This window comes from Ursus americanus, chromosome 2, assembly GCF_024610735.1.
Source record: "Ursus americanus isolate L20-20 chromosome 2, mUrsAme1.1.p, whole genome shotgun sequence".
In the NCBI taxonomy this organism is placed as follows: domain Eukaryota; kingdom Metazoa; phylum Chordata; class Mammalia; order Carnivora; family Ursidae; genus Ursus; species Ursus americanus.
In genome coordinates, this window is record NC_142128.1 from 74,259,584 (window position 1) to 74,277,382 (window position 17,799).

The 17,799-nt window shown below is 51.5% G+C and overlaps 1 protein-coding gene across 1 annotated transcript in view; it reads right to left on the bottom strand.

Moving 5' to 3' along the window:
• PLXNA2 (plexin A2) overlaps window positions 1–17,799 on the bottom strand; it is a 205,650-nt gene that overhangs the window by 155,610 nt on the left and 32,241 nt on the right. The window contains exon 3 of the mRNA XM_045787800.2: window positions 17,555–17,737. Coding sequence (XP_045643756.1) covers window positions 17,555–17,737 — 183 coding nt within the window. The remainder of the gene's footprint in view (window positions 1–17,554; window positions 17,738–17,799) is intronic.

Sequence of the window (17,799 nt, forward strand, 5' to 3'; positions counted from 1 at the left end):
TACTTATTTCATGTTTTCTCCTTCCTGACCTTGCGCAGAGAGCTGGCATGGTTTTGAATGAGCACAGACTTTGGGGCCAGCCCACCTGGGTTTGGCCTCCAAATCTACCACCCACTGAGTTGTCCACTAAATACATCCTACGTGAACTAATGCAGAAATAATTTTACCTCCCCGAGACTTAGCTTTCTCATCTGGAAAGATACACAGTCACCATTCCCGTGTTGCAGGGCGCTTAGGAGGAGCGAGAGGTGAAGAGCCCAGCACGGTGTTGGGCACTAAATTGGTTATAAATGTTTGGTGCCTTGATCAGAGTTTCTCAACCTCAGTCCTGCTGGTATTTTGGACAGGATAACACTCCGTTGTGTGCTATTCTGTGCCCGTGTAAGATGTTCAGCAGTGTCCGTGGCCTCTACCCACTAGATGCCAGGAGCACCTCCTGTCCCACACGTAACAATCCCAAATGCCTTCTGGACATCATCAAACGTCCACAGAATCGCCCCCACTTGAGAAATACCGGCCGCATGTAATTAATAGTGATGTTACTACCAGGTGATACATTTGAAGGCACATAGTAGGCAGTGATAGGAGTAGTCACCTTTCTGAATGGGCGAAGGAATGCATGAATGAGCACACTACCTACTAATGGGTGCCGTTCTGCATCTTCGAGCCCTCGGCAGGAGGAGCACTGTCTACTAAGTTCTTATATCCTAGAAGCTTAGTGGAATCACAGAGGGGTCGGGGAGGGCCCCCAGCGCCCCCCCACCCCACCCCAGTCCCTTCCTGTCTCTGCTGCCAGCTGTTTTCCGGAGCGGACCTGGCACCTGCTGGGCTTTGCAGGTGGAGCAATGATGGGGGGAGGCTGTGAGCTGAGTGAGGCTGAAGGCATTGTCCCCTCCGGGAAAGGCCAGTTCCAATGGGATTTGCCTGCAGCCAATAATGGCCTGAATTTCTGGGTATGAGATGTGGCTGCTGGAATCATCTGCACTTCCCAAAGAACCTCATCGTTTGCCAAGGCCAGCCACAGGCATCAGCAGGAACCCCTAAGTCCTACCGTACCTGGAGGCATAGCGCATACCTGCGAGCCCCTTTGATTCACTCCAAAAAGATGCCTTCACACTGGAGCAGAGGGATGATTCGGGTCCTAGGATTTCTTCCTTCCTTTCCTCTGCCCGCTCCCCACCCCCCACTCTCCTTTCTTCCTTTTGAAACATATACTGAGTGTCTGCTACATTACTTCGCACTCTAGACACAGAGATGACAAATGCGGCCCCTGTCCTAAAATTGCTGAGGGGCAGGGAAAGGGAAAAGGGCAATGCCACTACATGCCATAATAATAGGTAACGTCTCCTGAGAACATCTCTCGTGGCCGCTGATCTGCGGGCTTTCCGTGTGGACGCTCATTTACATGTCCCTCGCAACAAGCCCGCGAGGCAGAAACCACGGCCATCTCCAGTCCGCAGAGGGGGAAGCAGGCACAGAGAAGCAGGCACTGTATTGCCAGGCACGAAAGGGCACGATCGGGAGTGGAATCCAGGACACCCTGGCTCTTGCACCTGGACTCTTCTTAACTACCATGCTCTTCTGCTGACAGCCATGTGATGGGGGCTACGGAGCACTCAAAGGGGAGGCTTCCTGGAGGCAGTGATGCCACGGCATCTTGAAGATGAGAAAGTGTGAGCTGGGCGAGGGGAAGGGAGAGGTGGCCCTAGTCTGAGAGAACAATGCACGTGAGAAGGAGCAGAGAGACACGCCAAGGTTCCACGGGGCAGTTCCTCCCGTCCCTGTGTGGATTCCCTTCCCTCAGTCTCATGGCTGGGTTAGGGCCCGGCCAGTGGACAGGACTCCTACCTTCTGGCCTGGCCTGGTCCTGGGTACACCCCCTGGGAGCCACCTGTTTGGCCTCCTCTCCCAGCACGTGCTGTCTGAATGGGCTTTGCAACCAAGCCCGGGACCTCTGCTCTCTCCTGCTGGTGTCGTCTTCCCCAACTTGTGAGCCTCATCTGCTCTTCCTGCCCCGGCGTTCTGGCTCCCCTCCTTGTCCTGATCCAGGTTCTTGCAGCCTTGCCTTGTACTGCTGCCACTGACACCAGGTGTGTGTGTGTGTGTGTGTGTGTGTGTGTGTGTACACACATGCACATGGGGGGGCAGGTGGTAAGAACGGTGTGTGCATGTCTGCCACGAGGCGTACACACCATGTAATGAGCAGGCAAGCCCAATATTTCATCATCCGTCATTTTTACCTGTTTTTTCTAAGCAACAATAAAAAATCATACTCATAAAATCATACTCATAACCTTGCCATATGTAAATACAGATGAGAGCAAGATGCTTTAATTAAAAACGGGTAGAACTGGGGGACTGGAGTGGTCACTCTAGGGCTTAAAGGCACACTGTTCAAAAGCCATCAGACAAGGAGTCTTCACATTTTCGGATCATAGACGGCTTTGAGAATCTGATGAAAGCAATGGGCTGTCTACATAAAACTTACAGACATGCAAATGTTTACAGGACAGTTTTTTTGTTTTTTGGGGTTTTTTTTTGGCAGATCATGGTCCCTCTGAATCCTGGAACACACGTTTAAAATGCCATGCATTCAACTTCTGCCATATTTCCCATTGGGTCTCCCTGCCTCTGTGCCTTGCAAAGGAGCGTTCTAAGATGCGGGTGGGTGACTACAGTGCCGAGAATGGTAAAACCAGACAGCCCTGGCTCTGCTTCGTTTGCTCGAAAGAGCAGAAGCCCCGGGTTTGAGCACAACCTTCTATGACAACGGTATTAACACTGACCTCACACAGAACTAGGGGGCCTGGCTGTCAGAAATGATCTCTGCCTCAGTTTCCACACTACACTCATGCCAGTGAACTCACGTATGTAGGTGATGATTAGAACAGTCAATGGATGGGCATCCAGTTTCCAGTGTGAGTGTCATTGCTGGGTGATGCTGGGCAAATCACTTGACCCCTCTGGGCCAGTTTCCTCATCCCTAAGATGAACAGCCCCTGGGCTTGTTAGGATGACTACTTGAGCTCGGCATGGGTAAAATATACATGAAAGTTCTTTATATTCCTCAAACCACCGAACAGGTTTAAGGGTGTTCTTATTAACTTGGCGTGTGGAAACGATGGGGAGATTCATACCAAGAGGTATGGACTGGGAACCACAGAGGATAACGGAGATCACTTTTACTTAAAAAGGACAAATTCAGGCCCCAGATATACCACGATTTGTCCAGTCATCCATCGATGAGTCCTGGGGGGGGGTGTGGGGGGGGACTCATAGCTTCGGGCACTTAGCTCTGGGCAATCCTAGCAACGTCCAGTGGCCCTGGAGTCATGTGCTCCCTCAGCTAAGGACAGACCCTGGGAGCAGCCTCTTGCTAAGGCCTCCCTGGTCCTCTGTGCTCAGGCTACGATGAGGTGCAAATCAAATTTCAAGTTCTCAATGATGGGGAAATGAAAAGGTTCTTCATTGGGTCTGCCTGCTGTTAATGAGCTGATCTGGGGGAAAAAACCCAGTGAAAATGAACCATCACTACCCAGAGTCGCCAGAGTGCTCTGTGCAGCCCACCCGACGTCTGTGTTTTATGCAGTGCTCAGGCTGCTGGTGCCTGGGGCCCGCAGGCAGGTTTATGAGATTAAAGCCCAGCGCCCAATAAATAATTTAGCAGCTTACTGCAAGAAAACATACACGCAGTATAATAGCTACTATCTCCAGCAGTCTGATATGTACATACACTTTAAATGCACATCACTTCCACCTACATGTTTCCATTTGATGTGGAGTCCAAAACCAAATAAGGAGGAGAAAAAGCACGTCACCTCCACCCTCTGTCTACGTCCTGCCCTCTAAGATGGGGCTGATGAGAAAGAAAACTGGTCAATGCACTAATAATTCAGGGCTTTACTGGCTTTTCTTCTCTACATCCCACCCCCTTCTTATCTTTGCTCTAGTCTTTGCTTTCAGTTGCTGTTTGTGTGTGTAGGAAGCATCTGAAATCTCTACTAGACCAATTATTCATTCAGAATTTGGTTTTCTTCTCCCAGGGGTGCCTTTTATGGAGCAAAGCTGGCTCCAGGTGCTGTCTCCTACGGTGTCACGAGCGACTTGCTTATGGGTGCAGCTCAACAGCAGAAATAAATAAATATCACCGCCACGGCCATCGGAGTCCCGGCTAAAGCTTTAATGAGCCAGAAGTAGTAGTGACTGATTGATAAGAGCTGGTCTCGGGCATGAGAAAGGGGAAGAGTATTGGAGGAGGAGGGGGAAGAGGCTGGGGTGAGTATCACAGGGAGAGAGGGTGGGAGAAGGCAGAGAAGCTCCAGGGAGTTGCTCCAAGATCTAGAAGCATCCATAGGAGATGAGCGGTACATAGTAATCTACGGAGCAACATGAACAGGCAGGAGAATGACGCCAAGGGGAAGCATGCTCTTCTCACTGGAAAGTTTACCGGTTCTGATAGCAGTTAAGGGACAAGGGGTCTCGGTGGGGGAGACAGGCATGAGGGAGAGTGGTAGGTGGCCCTAGAGTTTTCTTGGAAACCGGGAGGGCATCCGTTTCCACACCAGCCCCTCGACTCTCCTTCTGTGGGTGGCATCTAGCTCAGACCCACCGGCCACTGGCCTTGTACAGACAGCACCAAGCCTACCCCGGCCCCCCTACTTTTTGCACCCCCTTGGCCTTGGATGCGTTTACTGCCAGTGGCTGTGGTTTATCTCCCGTTGTTTATGGCCTGGGACAGGCTGCCTACAAATAGCTCCCCAAAGAGTGGGGAAATGCAGGCATCTGCCATTCTGCGAAGCTCTTTCCAGAAATGAAAAGGACAGTCATAAAATGTTGTACAGGGGGGGTGGAGGGTGGGTAACATGCATCATAAAAAGCGTAATGGACTAATGCTAATACACAGACTGGCTGCAGCCCAGGGGTGTCTGCTGAGCTCAGACATAAATATTGGGGAGGCACCAAGGAGACAGATTTTTTATTTCTTTGATTTGATGGTAGGGGGAGGTTGGGCATATTTTTTCCTCTGTTTCTCTAACTGTATTCTTCTGGGAATACCACCAGTCTGTCTGCGACTGAAGCTACTTGGTGTTTTATGGCTTCCAGAGCGGTTAGACTCCTGGAAAGACTGGAGGTGCAGGGGGATGTGTGGGTGCATGATGTTGCCTCATAGGGTGAGTCAGTTTGGGGTTTTGTTTGTATCATCCGCGATCGTGCAAGTGACAAGAGAACCAAATGGGGTGAGTGTAATTATGTCGAATGTGTGCTTGAGTGCGCTCAGGAGTAACTGTGTACTTGCTCAGCATCAGCTTAATTTCCAATACTAAAGGACTAATATTCTCTGATTAATGCTTTCTACTTAGTGAGAACAAAAGCAACAGCAACCCCGACACTAACCCAACAAGAATCTCCAGCCCCCCTCAACTTCAGGTATAAAGAGTAGGACCCTTGTTTGTTAATTAATGAAAAATTCAGGTACTGGAGGATTCAACCCCACACACTGTTCTCTAGAGTTTTGTGTGGAAAAGTACCTCCATTTCTGGTTCACGTCAACTGTTGGCCAATTGCTGTCTATCCACCCATATGCCTTTAAGCAGGCACTTGCACAGAATGGTCAAATGCGCAGTGTATGTGGGGGGCAGAAGGCAGAAATGCACAGAAACCCTGTGTGAGAAGAGCCCCTGTTCCCAATGACGTTAACATGGTCTCGCCCCTTTCTCCACAGCCTGGAATCCTCAGTGCCTATGAGTAGTGCTGGAGCTGTGGGGCCCTGACCTCAGGGGTGGATTCAGTCCACCCGAGAGCTTGGACCACTGGAGAGTAGGAGAGACAGCAGACGCTTTGGTGCCTACAGTGGGGCAAGGAAGAAGCCCCTGGTTGAGTCTTTTAGGGTGAGGTGAGAAGACTGGGGGCATGTGGAACTCATGTTCCAGTAATACCATCTGTTCTAGAGGAGTTAATTTTCCATGTGCTGTCCCTGAGCATGGGTGGCAGACAAAGTGGTGTTCTTCTGAGGCCGTGGGTACCGAGAGCTACCCGTTTGTCTTCTGTACCTGCGTCTATGTGACAGGAGACAGAGAAGAGGGGAGGACGGACTGTTCTTAAGTGCAGAAGACCTGTGATAAGCAATTTGGATACTTCCCGAACCTTATTATCATCTTTATGAAGTAAACATTACTATCATCACCTTCAACTCCAAGTTTCCAGGAGGTTAAGTAACTTAGCCAGGGTCATACGCTTTATAAATAGAAAGGTCAGGACTTGAACTCAAACCATTGTCTTCTCACGACGACTTAAAAATGTGAAAGGAAAAAGATCAATAAATTATGTTCAGTCTGAAGGTCAAAAGAGCAGGGACTAATGCATCCCTTCCGTCATCGGGGGCACATTATTACTCTAAGTGATAAGGCGGGGGGGGGGGGTGTCGCCACATGTCCTGTTGTTAGTGGAGGGCTAGAGAAGCCTTGTGTGCGCGATGGACTACTCAGACTGAGGGTGAGTGGGGCAGTGGGGCACTGCTGAACTGGGGCCTGGTCATAATCACAGACAGGGCTCCCCAATAAATAAATATGCTACAAATTTACCCAGAAAAGCATCTCGTCGGGAGAGACAGCTCACTCTTTCCCACCACGTGTAGCGGCACGTTCTTTTAGACGTGAGGTTAACCAGTGCTCTGTGGTCCAGGGAGCTCTCCGGGTGAGGGGCCTTGAGATGAGTGTGAGGGGGGGTCTTGCCCAGTCATCTGCCGAGGAATGAGGTCCCACTGGGCCTCTCACTAGGGGCCTGGCTCAGCCCCTTTCAACCAAGCTTAGAGCATAAAGAAACACTCCTCTTCCCTCAGTTGACGCATAGCCGCCTTAAAGTCTAAAAAAGAAGATAGCATAGTATCCAGTCTCTTAGCCTAAGTTGACTCATATTAGGTTAGACTTTGGGAAGACCTTTGTGACTATGAGCTTGACCATGAGCTCCCACCCTCCTGTCAGAGGCTTGACCATGAGCAACCACCATTGGCTCTGAAATAGCCATTCCTACCGACTTTCAAGAGCTGGAGATACACCTCGTTGCTGCCCACAGCAGTGGGCAGGGGGGAACCTTTCCTCCAGCCTCACCTTGGCTCGCTGGTATTTCAGAAAAGGCCCAATACAAATATAGAATGTATAATTTTCACATCATTCTTGGCAAACCCCAGGTGCGCCCCATTAGCAGACTTCCAAGGATGCCATTCTCTATCAAGAAAAAGACACGCGGCATCGTAGTGCTTAGCTCAGGGCCCTATTAATAGCAATCCTAATTATATGGCTGCAAATTTAATTCATAGCAATGATTAGTGTCAGAATCAAAGGCATCAGGCATCAATATTGATGGAACTGCATAAGCCCCATAAACAGAGAACAAGCATTCGGGCCCATCCCCCTAGCGGAGGTTTGCTGTTAACTATTGCATTAATGTCTCTTCTAATTTCACCAGATCAAAATGACTCCATTTTTCAGTGTCCTCCTACCACCCCCTGGAACCTTTGCCCTGCCAGCTCTGAATGGGTATGACTGGCACACAAAAGATCCCAGACAGCATCTTTGAAGAAGAGCCCGGGGGCTCCAAGGGATGCACGGGTGATGGGCCGAGGCCCCTACTCTTTACACAGCAGCTCTTGGCCTTGTCAGCAACACTCCTTTGTCTTCCCTTCAGAGAGCTCACGGCAAACAATGATGCCTGGAGAAAGGGGAGTCAGCTGGGAACTGTGTGTGGCACAAAGGGCTGCCACCCCATCCATTGTGGCCTGGGCTGAGATGGGTGGGGAGGGGGAGGAGGAGGCCCGAGGGGGTGACACAAGGCAGCGTGTGCCGAGGTGACAGCTGCCATGTCCCAGGTTCCCAGGGCACTTTTGCTCTAAAGAGTGCAAAGCATTAGCCCTTCCATGCTTCTCTTGTGCCTCTCCTTGCCTCTCTCTGAAGGGCGGGTGGTAGGTTACAGATGCACCAATGGGATCGAAGAGAAGGCCAACAGAGTGCTCAAAGCCAGGGCTTCCCAAAGCCTGGATCTGGACTCAGATTCCAGCTTTCCACTAAGGAGCCATGGAATCTGTCAAGTTGCTTCACTTGACAGATTACTAGACCCCCCCCCCCCCAAAGTGGCATGTCTAGAGAGGACTGACATGTAAGACCTGAGATTCCCAATTCAGTGTTCTTCTGCTATGTCAGTACATCTTAGCCCCAAGGCAAGCATTCTGTGGTCAAGTAGGCCTCCTTGCTGGCTAGGCTCTGCTAAGATCCCCAAGGCATGTGGGGAGGGCTTAGGGATGCTGGTCACTCTAGAGCAAGGCTGTGCGGTCAGGCCCGTGACAGGAAGTGCAGTCAGATTCTGGTCCCCGGGAGAATGATCCCATAGGGTCCGCTTAGGGAATGCTCGTATGCCAGGGCGAGGCGGAGTTGGATCTGATGTTTTATGCAGAAAGAATATTCTTCCATATGATACGAAGAGAAGGGACCAAACATTGGAATTGCAGCACCTGATTTTGAGTCTTCCCTCTGATGCTGAGAACCTGAGTGATTTTGAACGGATCAGGTCACATTTCTAGGCACCAGCTGTCTTAGCTATAAAATGTAACGATAAATACCTCACCTGCCCGAAGTCTGTAGGCTGGACCAGTTTTCTAAGATCCTTTCCGGGTATAAAATCAGGGTGAGATGCTGACCTTGCACGAGGGAGTCCACCTTCTCCCCGGCCCCTCTGGGCTGCATTCTCACCCACTCTGAGCTGTAAAGGTGAGAATCACTGATTTGTTACTAAAGCCTGTTGGTACCATTGCTCCTTCCGGGTTAGGTAGGGACACCTGGCTGGTGGCAGTAGCTTTCGATTTAAAAACCCAGAACATGGTATAGGAGTGGTGGCTGATTGGGACAATCACAGAGGCACCGATTCCTAAACGTCTGCCCCACCTTGGAGCCTGGAAACCTTTCTGGAGGCTGTGGCCGGAGAGGGGCAGAATCCTAGGAAGGGCCCCAAAGGACAGAAACTCAGGTTGACCTTTACCACCTTGCGTCTGCATAGATTTCCTGCTTCCCTGAGCACATGATGGAAGGACACACGATAAGAAGAAAACGTAAGTTCAAGCAGCCACAAGCTTCCAGCTTCATCACCTTGAACCACAGAAGTGACCTAAGTATCTGCTGGGCCCATCTCCACCTGAAATATTTGTAGCTCTGGTCCCAATTCCCACATCTTCCCTCGATTGACCCATGACCCCAAGCAAGTCCTTAACCTTTCTGAATTTCTGTATCATCATCTGCAACAGAGCAGAGAAATATCCCAACCCTTCCTGTTCATCAGAGAATGTTATGGGAATAATGAGCTAATAGAAACCCAGGGGATCTGGGCCGTGGAAGAAGAGCGTGGTAATAGCGTGGAAGTGGTAGCAGCAGTAAGACGTGTGAGAGTCAGATTTCGTAGCGACAGCAGCAATGGCTGCCATTTATTGAGCACCTACTATGCACCGGGCTCTGTATTAGGTACGTTACATGTGCCGTGTGGACCGTTTGAGGAAACTGAGCGCCCCCATCCGGCCCCCAAGCTCCATAGTTAATCCAAGGCAGAGTGTACAGCACTAGGCTATTGAGGTCGGCCTGGGAACATGCACGGCACAGAGAATGGCCCTGTTGTCATTAATTCTGCAAAGCTGCAAGAGCAACTGGCCACGTCCCCCAGCCCCGCCCTGGGGAGGGGTCCGTTCATATTGTTTGGTGGAAGTCTCGGAAAGCTCTCCCTGGTGACTAATGCAGCTGGATGCCAATGTCCAGCAGGATTAGATTAGTTCGGCTCAGCTGGTCTAGTCTTCGAAGTATTTTTTCCCATGACTCAGGGCTGGGGGGAAGGGGGGCAGGATTCTCTTCCTCCATCTGACCTTGCGAACATGTCACTGAAAAAGAAGGCTGATCTGACAGCTCCACTCCCCCCAGGGAGCCAGACAAGAAGTGGGATTTGGGGAAAGCCTCAAAGATGTTAGGAATCATCATGTGAAGCACTTTTGTGCCAAGCACTTGACAGTAAGTACTTTTCGTACACGATTTCATTTAGTCCTTCCAACCACTATGCAAAGTGTTCATTACTACCCCACTCCACAGAAGAAAAAAATCAAGGCTCCCGTGTTAAGTAATGATAGTAGTGATACTTATGAGCAAATATGCGCAAAGCCTGCACCATGCTGGACAGGCAGTATTCCACCATGCTCTATCTTTTCTACTAGCACGTATTCTCTTCCAAACATGCTATATAGTGTGCTGACTTATCTTTATTTTTTTTTCAGTCCGTCTTTCGACAGTAAGATATAATCTTCATGAGGGCGGGCATTTTTAACAGCTTTGATCACAACTGTATACCCAGACATGGCACATAGTAGGTACTCAATCATTTTTAGTTCAATAATGAATCATTTGACTCCTTGGCAGAAGCTCACGAGGCAAGTACCATCATTGCTCACATGTTACAGATGAAGAAACCGACATGGCGGTCAGGACTATATCCTGTAAGCCCAGATACTCTTCCTTATGCAAATCAGTTTCTACCTGAAGACAGAGGAACAGACCAGGTGGCCTTTGGAGGTCCCCTCCAACCCCAACATACATGTCTACATCCTGTATCCACGGGCAGGCAAGGCCCGATGGCCTAAAAGGATGTGCTTTGTGTTTTCCTAAAGAGGAGAGCTCTGTAAATATTAGCACCTTGGTCCCTGAAAAATTCTTGGCCTTATGTGGGTCACCGGGATTTTGTGAGCTTGAATCGTTACCCCTCCTCCACCCCGTCACTGAAACACAGTTCCCTGTGTTTAACCTGTCCTGAGATAAAGCCTCGAGCCCCAGGGGCTCCCTCTTGGATGGCAAAGCGGCTTGCTGGACACCCAGCCTGATGCCTCCTACGGGGGCCATCCGGAATGGAAGCTTCTATGGAGTTGCCCAAAAGGTACCAAAAATAAATGAATCTTTAGCATCTCCCCTTTCAGAATGGCTCTGGGAGATCAGGGCCTCCTCCCTGGGGGGCAGCTGGGGCTCTGGAGAGAAACCCACCGCCCTCTCTACACCTGTCTTGGTCAAGCAGAGGGTTGTGGTGGCCAAGGGAGAGGGGTGTGGGGGGCTTCTGTAAAACTATGCCTCCTTCCGGATGCCGACCCAGTGCTGCGGTTCCCAGCTTTCAGAAGACCAGCTCTTGGGACCCAAGAGGCCTATAAAACAACAAAACAAACAGCGCGTTTGGCGGCAGGAGCCTGGGCAGGGAGCCAAACTCATTACTGGGGATCTGGTGGTGAGCCCCGAGCCACCACCCCAGCTCTCCTCCGCAGGCTCTGAGGAAGCAAGAGAGGGTGTCTGCTCCCCACGACCCCAGCGCCCGGCACTGCTGAGATGCCCGAGGGGGTCAGGGCTTCGGGTCGGCCGTCACAAGGGCCAGGAGAGCCGCGAGGTCGCCTGGACTTGGACCCACAGCCTGGTTGTTTACTCAATCCAGGGTTCACCCTGAGAAATGAGTGAATCATTTCCACTCAGAGGAATGAGTGGCTATTGTTCGGTGGGGTTGGCACAGACAGAAAAGCATGTTTCTCAGCTTTTCAACCAATTTGGCCTCCTGTCCGCCAAGACAACTCCACCCCATGAGGAAGTCAAGTAACAGGTTAGGAACTTCTGTGTGTTTGGGGGGGAAGTATAAATGCCAATGTCAATATTGCCAATGGAGGGGCCGTGTAACCTCAGGGAGGACGGATACTTCATATCTCTGTGGCTCCGTTTTCCGCATCTGTAAAATGGGGCGGAGATGCAGGCGGCAATCGCCGTATTTACTTGAAGTATTCTCAGATGATGAAAAGGACTGTAGAAAGGTATCTTATAAATGATCAGTGGTATCAAAAAACTGAGCAAGAACCCTGGGGCTTGGGAGACTTATGACTTTGGTGCTCTCGGTGGATTTTTTTTCCAGAGCCTCAGCTGCCACAGCAAGAAGCTCCAGCTTTCCTGGCTTGGCTTAGTAAACCGTTTGTGAAATCAGAAAACGAAGAATGAGCTTGGGACGTGGGGGCTTCCTGTGGGCTGCGGACGGGAGACCTTGGGTTGGTTGGTATGTCCCTTAGGGAAAGACAGAATTTTCCTCAAGAATTTCACAGGCATTTCCGTGGCCGTGCTGGTTAGCTAATAGGAAAGGAGGTGGTGCCAGAAGAGGCCAGGGCTCTCCCCAGAACGTGAAAAGGGCTGAGTTTCTGTGGATTTCTAAAACTGTCCAAGAGTCCTATAAACGGAGGGCTGGCAGGGTGGGGGCAGGGCGGTGGCTACCTGGGCCTTTGCACCTGCTCCCTGCTGTCAGCCAGCCTGCCTCTGATCCAAGGGAGGCAGATGGCTGGCCATGCTATTCTGGGGATCTCCAGGCAACAGTGTAAACACTGTCCCCTTCTTCCACCCCGGTCACCGCGTCTGAGAGCACCGCCCACCCTCTTCCAAATGTTGTTCATAAACTCTTTTCCTGTTACCCACCAAGCTCTCCCGTTTTCTTGATGCCTCATCCTACCGCCACCCTCCTCCCCCTGACATATCTACCAACAGCATAACTTCCTTCCCTTGCAAACCAGTCACATCCACAGCAGTCACTCTTGGCGTCTGGTTCTCTTCCAATCAGTGCGAAGAGGTGTCTGACATAAGGCGGCACCCAGTACACTGGAGACAAATCTAGTGAGCACCGAATGTGTGAGAGATGTTGGATCTGGCCCGGGGAAGGGTGGCATAAATTTTGAAAAAGAGGGTCTCTGTCCTTCAGAATCTGGGAATCTCAAGCGGACATGTTAGTTGCTGCTCCCGCGTCGGAAGCCATCAGAGCAAAATTGCGTGCTGTGAGGGGCCCGAGGAGGGGGCTACTCACAACGCTTGGAGGGACAGGGTAAGGGACGTGTCGCCAGCCCCAAGCAGCAGTGAGGTTTCCAGTGGGGACAGAGACCAGAAAGCCAACAATTCCTGCTGCTGGGAAGGCCCTGGGGCTGAGGGGTGAGGGGAGGCCTGCAGGGACATAAAGCTGGGACTGAGGTAGAAGCTTCAGCAGTCGTTAAGGGAGAGAAGGAACCAGAAGGATTCTGCCCCAAACCTGGAGAGAGTCCTCCCTCTTATGTCCTGGCAGCTTCTGTCTTCTCAGCCCACCTCCTTCCCTCCTTTGCCCCATGACCTGTGCTCCAACAGCCTCCTGGGCTCCTCCCTTCAAGCTGGAAAGTCTTAGTCCACGAGTTTGCAGTTCCTGATGCCACTATGCCTCCTCCGTCTGCTTCGGCATGAGCTCCCTGCCTCTCTTCTCCGGACTCTCAGCCGGCCCTTAGCCATGACATCACTGTGCCCAGCCCTAGAATACCCTGCTTTCCCTTCCCTTATATCCACCACCCCAGGCGTGCCTGCCCTTGTCATCTCGGCCATGCCTTGCCCTGTCTGTACCTCTTCCTTGACCCTGAGGCCTTTCTGCTACACTGAGAGCAAGCTGAACCCAGTCCATGACTTCAAAGCCCACACCCAGGGCACCTGGGCTTCCCTTTCTCTGCTCCTCCTCTCTGCCACAGCCTGCCCTCCCTTAACGCCCACTCCTCCTGAAGGAGTCAGAGGAACAGTGGCGGCACAAGGATCATGTGGCAGGTGCAGGGGCCCCTCCATGGCATCCCTGGTCAGTGACTATCCAGTTTCTGCTTAGAGATTTCCACTGACTGGGAGCTCATTCCCTCTTGAGTCAATTCTTTCCGTGTGGGGACAGTTTGGCTGCCAGAAACTTCCTCCGTACAGTAAGTGGAAATGTGCTTTCCTGTAACTCCTGCTCGCGGGTTCTATTCTGCCCTCTGGAGCCCCACCAGGTAAGTCTAGTTCATCTCCCACAGCTTGATGGCTAAGCGTGTGAACTGCGAAACGAGACGATGAAGGTTCAAATTCTGGCTCTGCACTTATTGGCTCTGTGGCCTCAGATGAATGTCTTGCCCTCTATTTCTTTATCCATAAAATGGAGGTGATAATAGCACCTACCTCATAGAGTTATATCAAGATTAAGTGAGTTAATAGATATACGGCTCTCGGAATAACACATGGCATATAATAAGTGCTCAGTAAATTGTATTATCTGAAGAAAGCTGTTTTGTTTCCTCCTTCACTCTTCTTTCCTTGAGTTACTACCCTTTTAAAAATATTCTTCACAGAGCGTAACTCCACCATGTCTCACGACCTGGAAGTTATTCTCCTATGAATGCACCGAAGACTAATGAATTTTGGGAAATCTGCATCACCCAGTTGGCTCCTGTTGACCTTGTGTTCAGCAAAAATCCCAAGATCCTTTTCACTTGGTCCTCTCAGGGTTGGACCCTCATGGTTCTCTACCTCGACCTTCCCCTCACCAATCCTCCTAGCCCCCCATGGACTCCAGACCTTCCGGGCACATGCTCTGCACCTTCTCAGTGTGGCACCCAAGGTCTAGAATGCCCTTCTCTCTCCCCCATTGGTCAATTCATTAGTTTCTCATCCCAAGTCCTGGTACTCTTCCTCCTCAATAAAGCCTTCAAGGTCGATCACAGCATAGTGGTTGGTTTCTCCGCCATTGCTCCATCCCTGTGGTGGGCCATGGCCTGTCTTCTTACCACCCGTAGTGCACTGACCCTTAGCTGATGCAGGTATGACCCACCTCAGCTTTGAGGTCTCATCCTTATTCTGCCTGTTCCTTCCACAGGCTTGGGCCTCAGAAGGCCTAGTCTGTGACGCTCCCCCAGTATCTAGCAGAGAACAGTGTATGAGCAAGTATGTGACACGGCACATTAGAACCCCTCATGGTTATGCCATGGTCTCCGTGTCCTCTACACTTCCCCACATGGGGATGTCCTGTTCCGATGGCTGCAGTGGATGAGGGCTGGACAGTCTGACAGACGCCTGATCAGGCAGGGAAGAAGTGAACAGTTCTGACGCACCCTGCTTCCCTCCCCTCTCCAAACTCTTAGCTGGTTTTTTTTCTTTATTTTCCTTCCTGTGTTGAAAGAGCTATGGGGTCTGGACCATGGTAGAGTTTCCTGGGGACATTCCACAAATTCCTCATGGGCTGATGCTCTGGAGAGGGTGGGGGCAAGCGGGTGGGTAAATGGGAGGCCAGTGGGAGCCAGGGTATAAGTATCAGGTGCCACAAAGGAGTGTGGGTGGAAAGGAAGGGCGGGCTGCATAGGAGGAGAGATATGAGCTCATAGAAACAGCTGAAGAAAGGCCAAGTGAAGACGGAGAAGGAGCGGCCACCTTGCAGGCTGGAACAAGCCGTGGGCAGCCACGCCTCTAGCCTTACCCTTGAACCCGCTGACTTGCCTCCATAGCGACTTGTCCGCCAGGATTCCAACAAGGCCACGAGAGCTTCGCTAACTTGGGTGTGTGGCTTGGAAAGATGCCCCAAGCAGCCCCCTGTGTGTGCCGCACGAGAGGTACAGAGATACGGGAAGGTCAGCACAAGGGCTCCTTTGCTTCGGGCTGGATCGCTCTTCCTTTATTCAGTCCTCATCCACTCGGTCAACAACTGTTCATTCCTTAACTCAGACTCGGGACCGATGAAAATGGAGGCACGAGTGCCTGGCTGAACTCCTTAGCAAGCCTGGACCTGAAGACAGTTCTCAGCCTCCATCCCCATGCTCCATGGATGCCTCTTTAAGTAAAAACGTGCCAAATTGAGTGTCAGGGCAAGAAGCAACTTGTCCTAATCTCTATGCTTGGACAAGTCACTTGTTTTCTCTGGGCCTCAGTTTCCCTGCTGAGCAATAAGCGTATTACGCCAGATGATCTCCAAGATTTCTTAGAATGGTTCTATTTCTCAAAAGCAGGCTGGGGGCCTATCCCATGTGTGAACGCTTGGTGAAAGAATTAGGCAGAAGGAGTTAAATAAATACGAATGGAGCATGACCCCCGCCTTTAATAGAACTTTCAAGAGAGTAAGGGGACAAACAGTCACACAAATGATCCAGAACAGTGAGTGAAGGCGCTGGAAAAACAGGGACAGGTGCTGAGCACCAACTTCTCTGTGGGTACTGCTGGCCCTTCAGAAGACTTTGTGCATTAGAGAAAAAGGCGGTCTCTGTGGGCAGATGACTTAGTAAGGGGAGTCCGTCTGGATGGATGTCCATACCCTAGGGCACATGGAGAGTTCAGGCGGAATTTCAACTCCTGTAGGCTCCTTGGCCCAGTGCCCCTATGCGAGGCACTGCCTACCTGCCTATACAGGTAGATAGCCCTGCAGGGAAGCAGCCAGCCTCAGGGGTCCACACTGAATTCCACACCGGCGCAGTGGAATATGCCACTTAGAATCTCCTAAGGCAATGCCCTCTCCTCCCCCCCCCCCAATTCTGGAAAGGCAAACACAGCAACCACATCCATACTCTCTTCCGTGGGCCTAAAGGCCAAGCCAAGGTCCACAGTCCCAGGCAGAGTAGGGGCACAGGACAGGAACAAGTCGGAACCTCTCCACAGAGCGAGAAAAGGGCTAAAGGCCTTAGCATCATGAGAACCAGAAGCGGTCTCGGCCGTTCAGCACCTCCTCACAAACCTAGACCAGTTTTTCTCACCTCCTCTGGGAACAGCTCGGAACAAGCAAACATGCGAATTCTTCCTCACTCAGGCCCTGCCACCCCTCCTTCCACATTCCCGAAAGACATGTCTCCCTGGGCTCTAAATGGATTTGGGGGGAAGAGCTGCTGGGGGTGGTGTCAACATCAAAGGGCGAGATGCAGTCTTGCATGTGCCTCGCTCCACAGGTGGCGGGACCCAGGAAAGGTGGCAGAAGGGTAAGCTTGGGAAAAGGGGATTAGCTGGGGCCGGAAAGAATGGGGCTGCTGTAATCCCACATAATGAACCAGACCGCGCTCGTCTCTGCACCCTGAGCTCTAGACAAGCAGGCACAAGCTGCGGCCTTCGGCCCGCCGCACCACAGGCCCTCTGCGCCGCCGGCCCAGCCAGCCAGTGCCCTCCAGCTGCCAGAGGAGCCCGGGGCGGGCGTGAGATAAGGTATCGACTTCCTCCTGGCAGCTCAGGTCTCGAGTGGGGAGTGGAAGGGCGGGAAAGAGTCTGGGATTGCCGCAAGAGGAAAGGCAGGAGAGTGGTTTCTCACTCAGGCACCAGACGCCTGGATTCTTCGAATCGGGCCCAGTCACCTGCTTCTACCAGTGGCTTCGGACGCAACAGAGACTTCTGACCAGTGGCGTCAATTCCATGAACTGTGGCGAGGGATTTGTGACATGGGTGATTCATAACACAGATAGTCAAAGCATCAGTTCAACTCGATTTGGAGATAAAGGGTGAGTCTTCTTTCCCCACCCTCTGGGTGAGGTACCTTTCTAATTCCATGAAGTTTGGGCAATACTGAAATACGTTTGCCTTCTCCAGACACTCGCCGACTAATGCCTGGAGGAAGCAGCTAGAAGATAAGCCACAAGATTACCCCCTACCTACTCCCCCATTGTAACCCCCTTCAAGAAAAGGAAGAGCTGCCGGTATCAAATCTCTGCCAACAGCTCAACAGCACCGGGCTGTCTGGGCTCGCGGACGCTCACCTTTTTCAGCTTGCCACTCTTCGTCCCCACAAAAACCACGCTGTAGCCATTGTAAACGTAGGAGGCCACTGAGGTCATGCGGTCCCGGCTGGTGGTATACAGGGTCAGGCCCTCCACTGGAGTCGAGCCTCCCAGCGGCTGGTTGATGTCCAGCCCACAGAAGTTGTCGTCGATGGGGACCGGCTGGAGGGAAGAGAGGGAATTGGAGTAAATGACAGCGGAAGGAGGGCAGAATCTCCTTACGC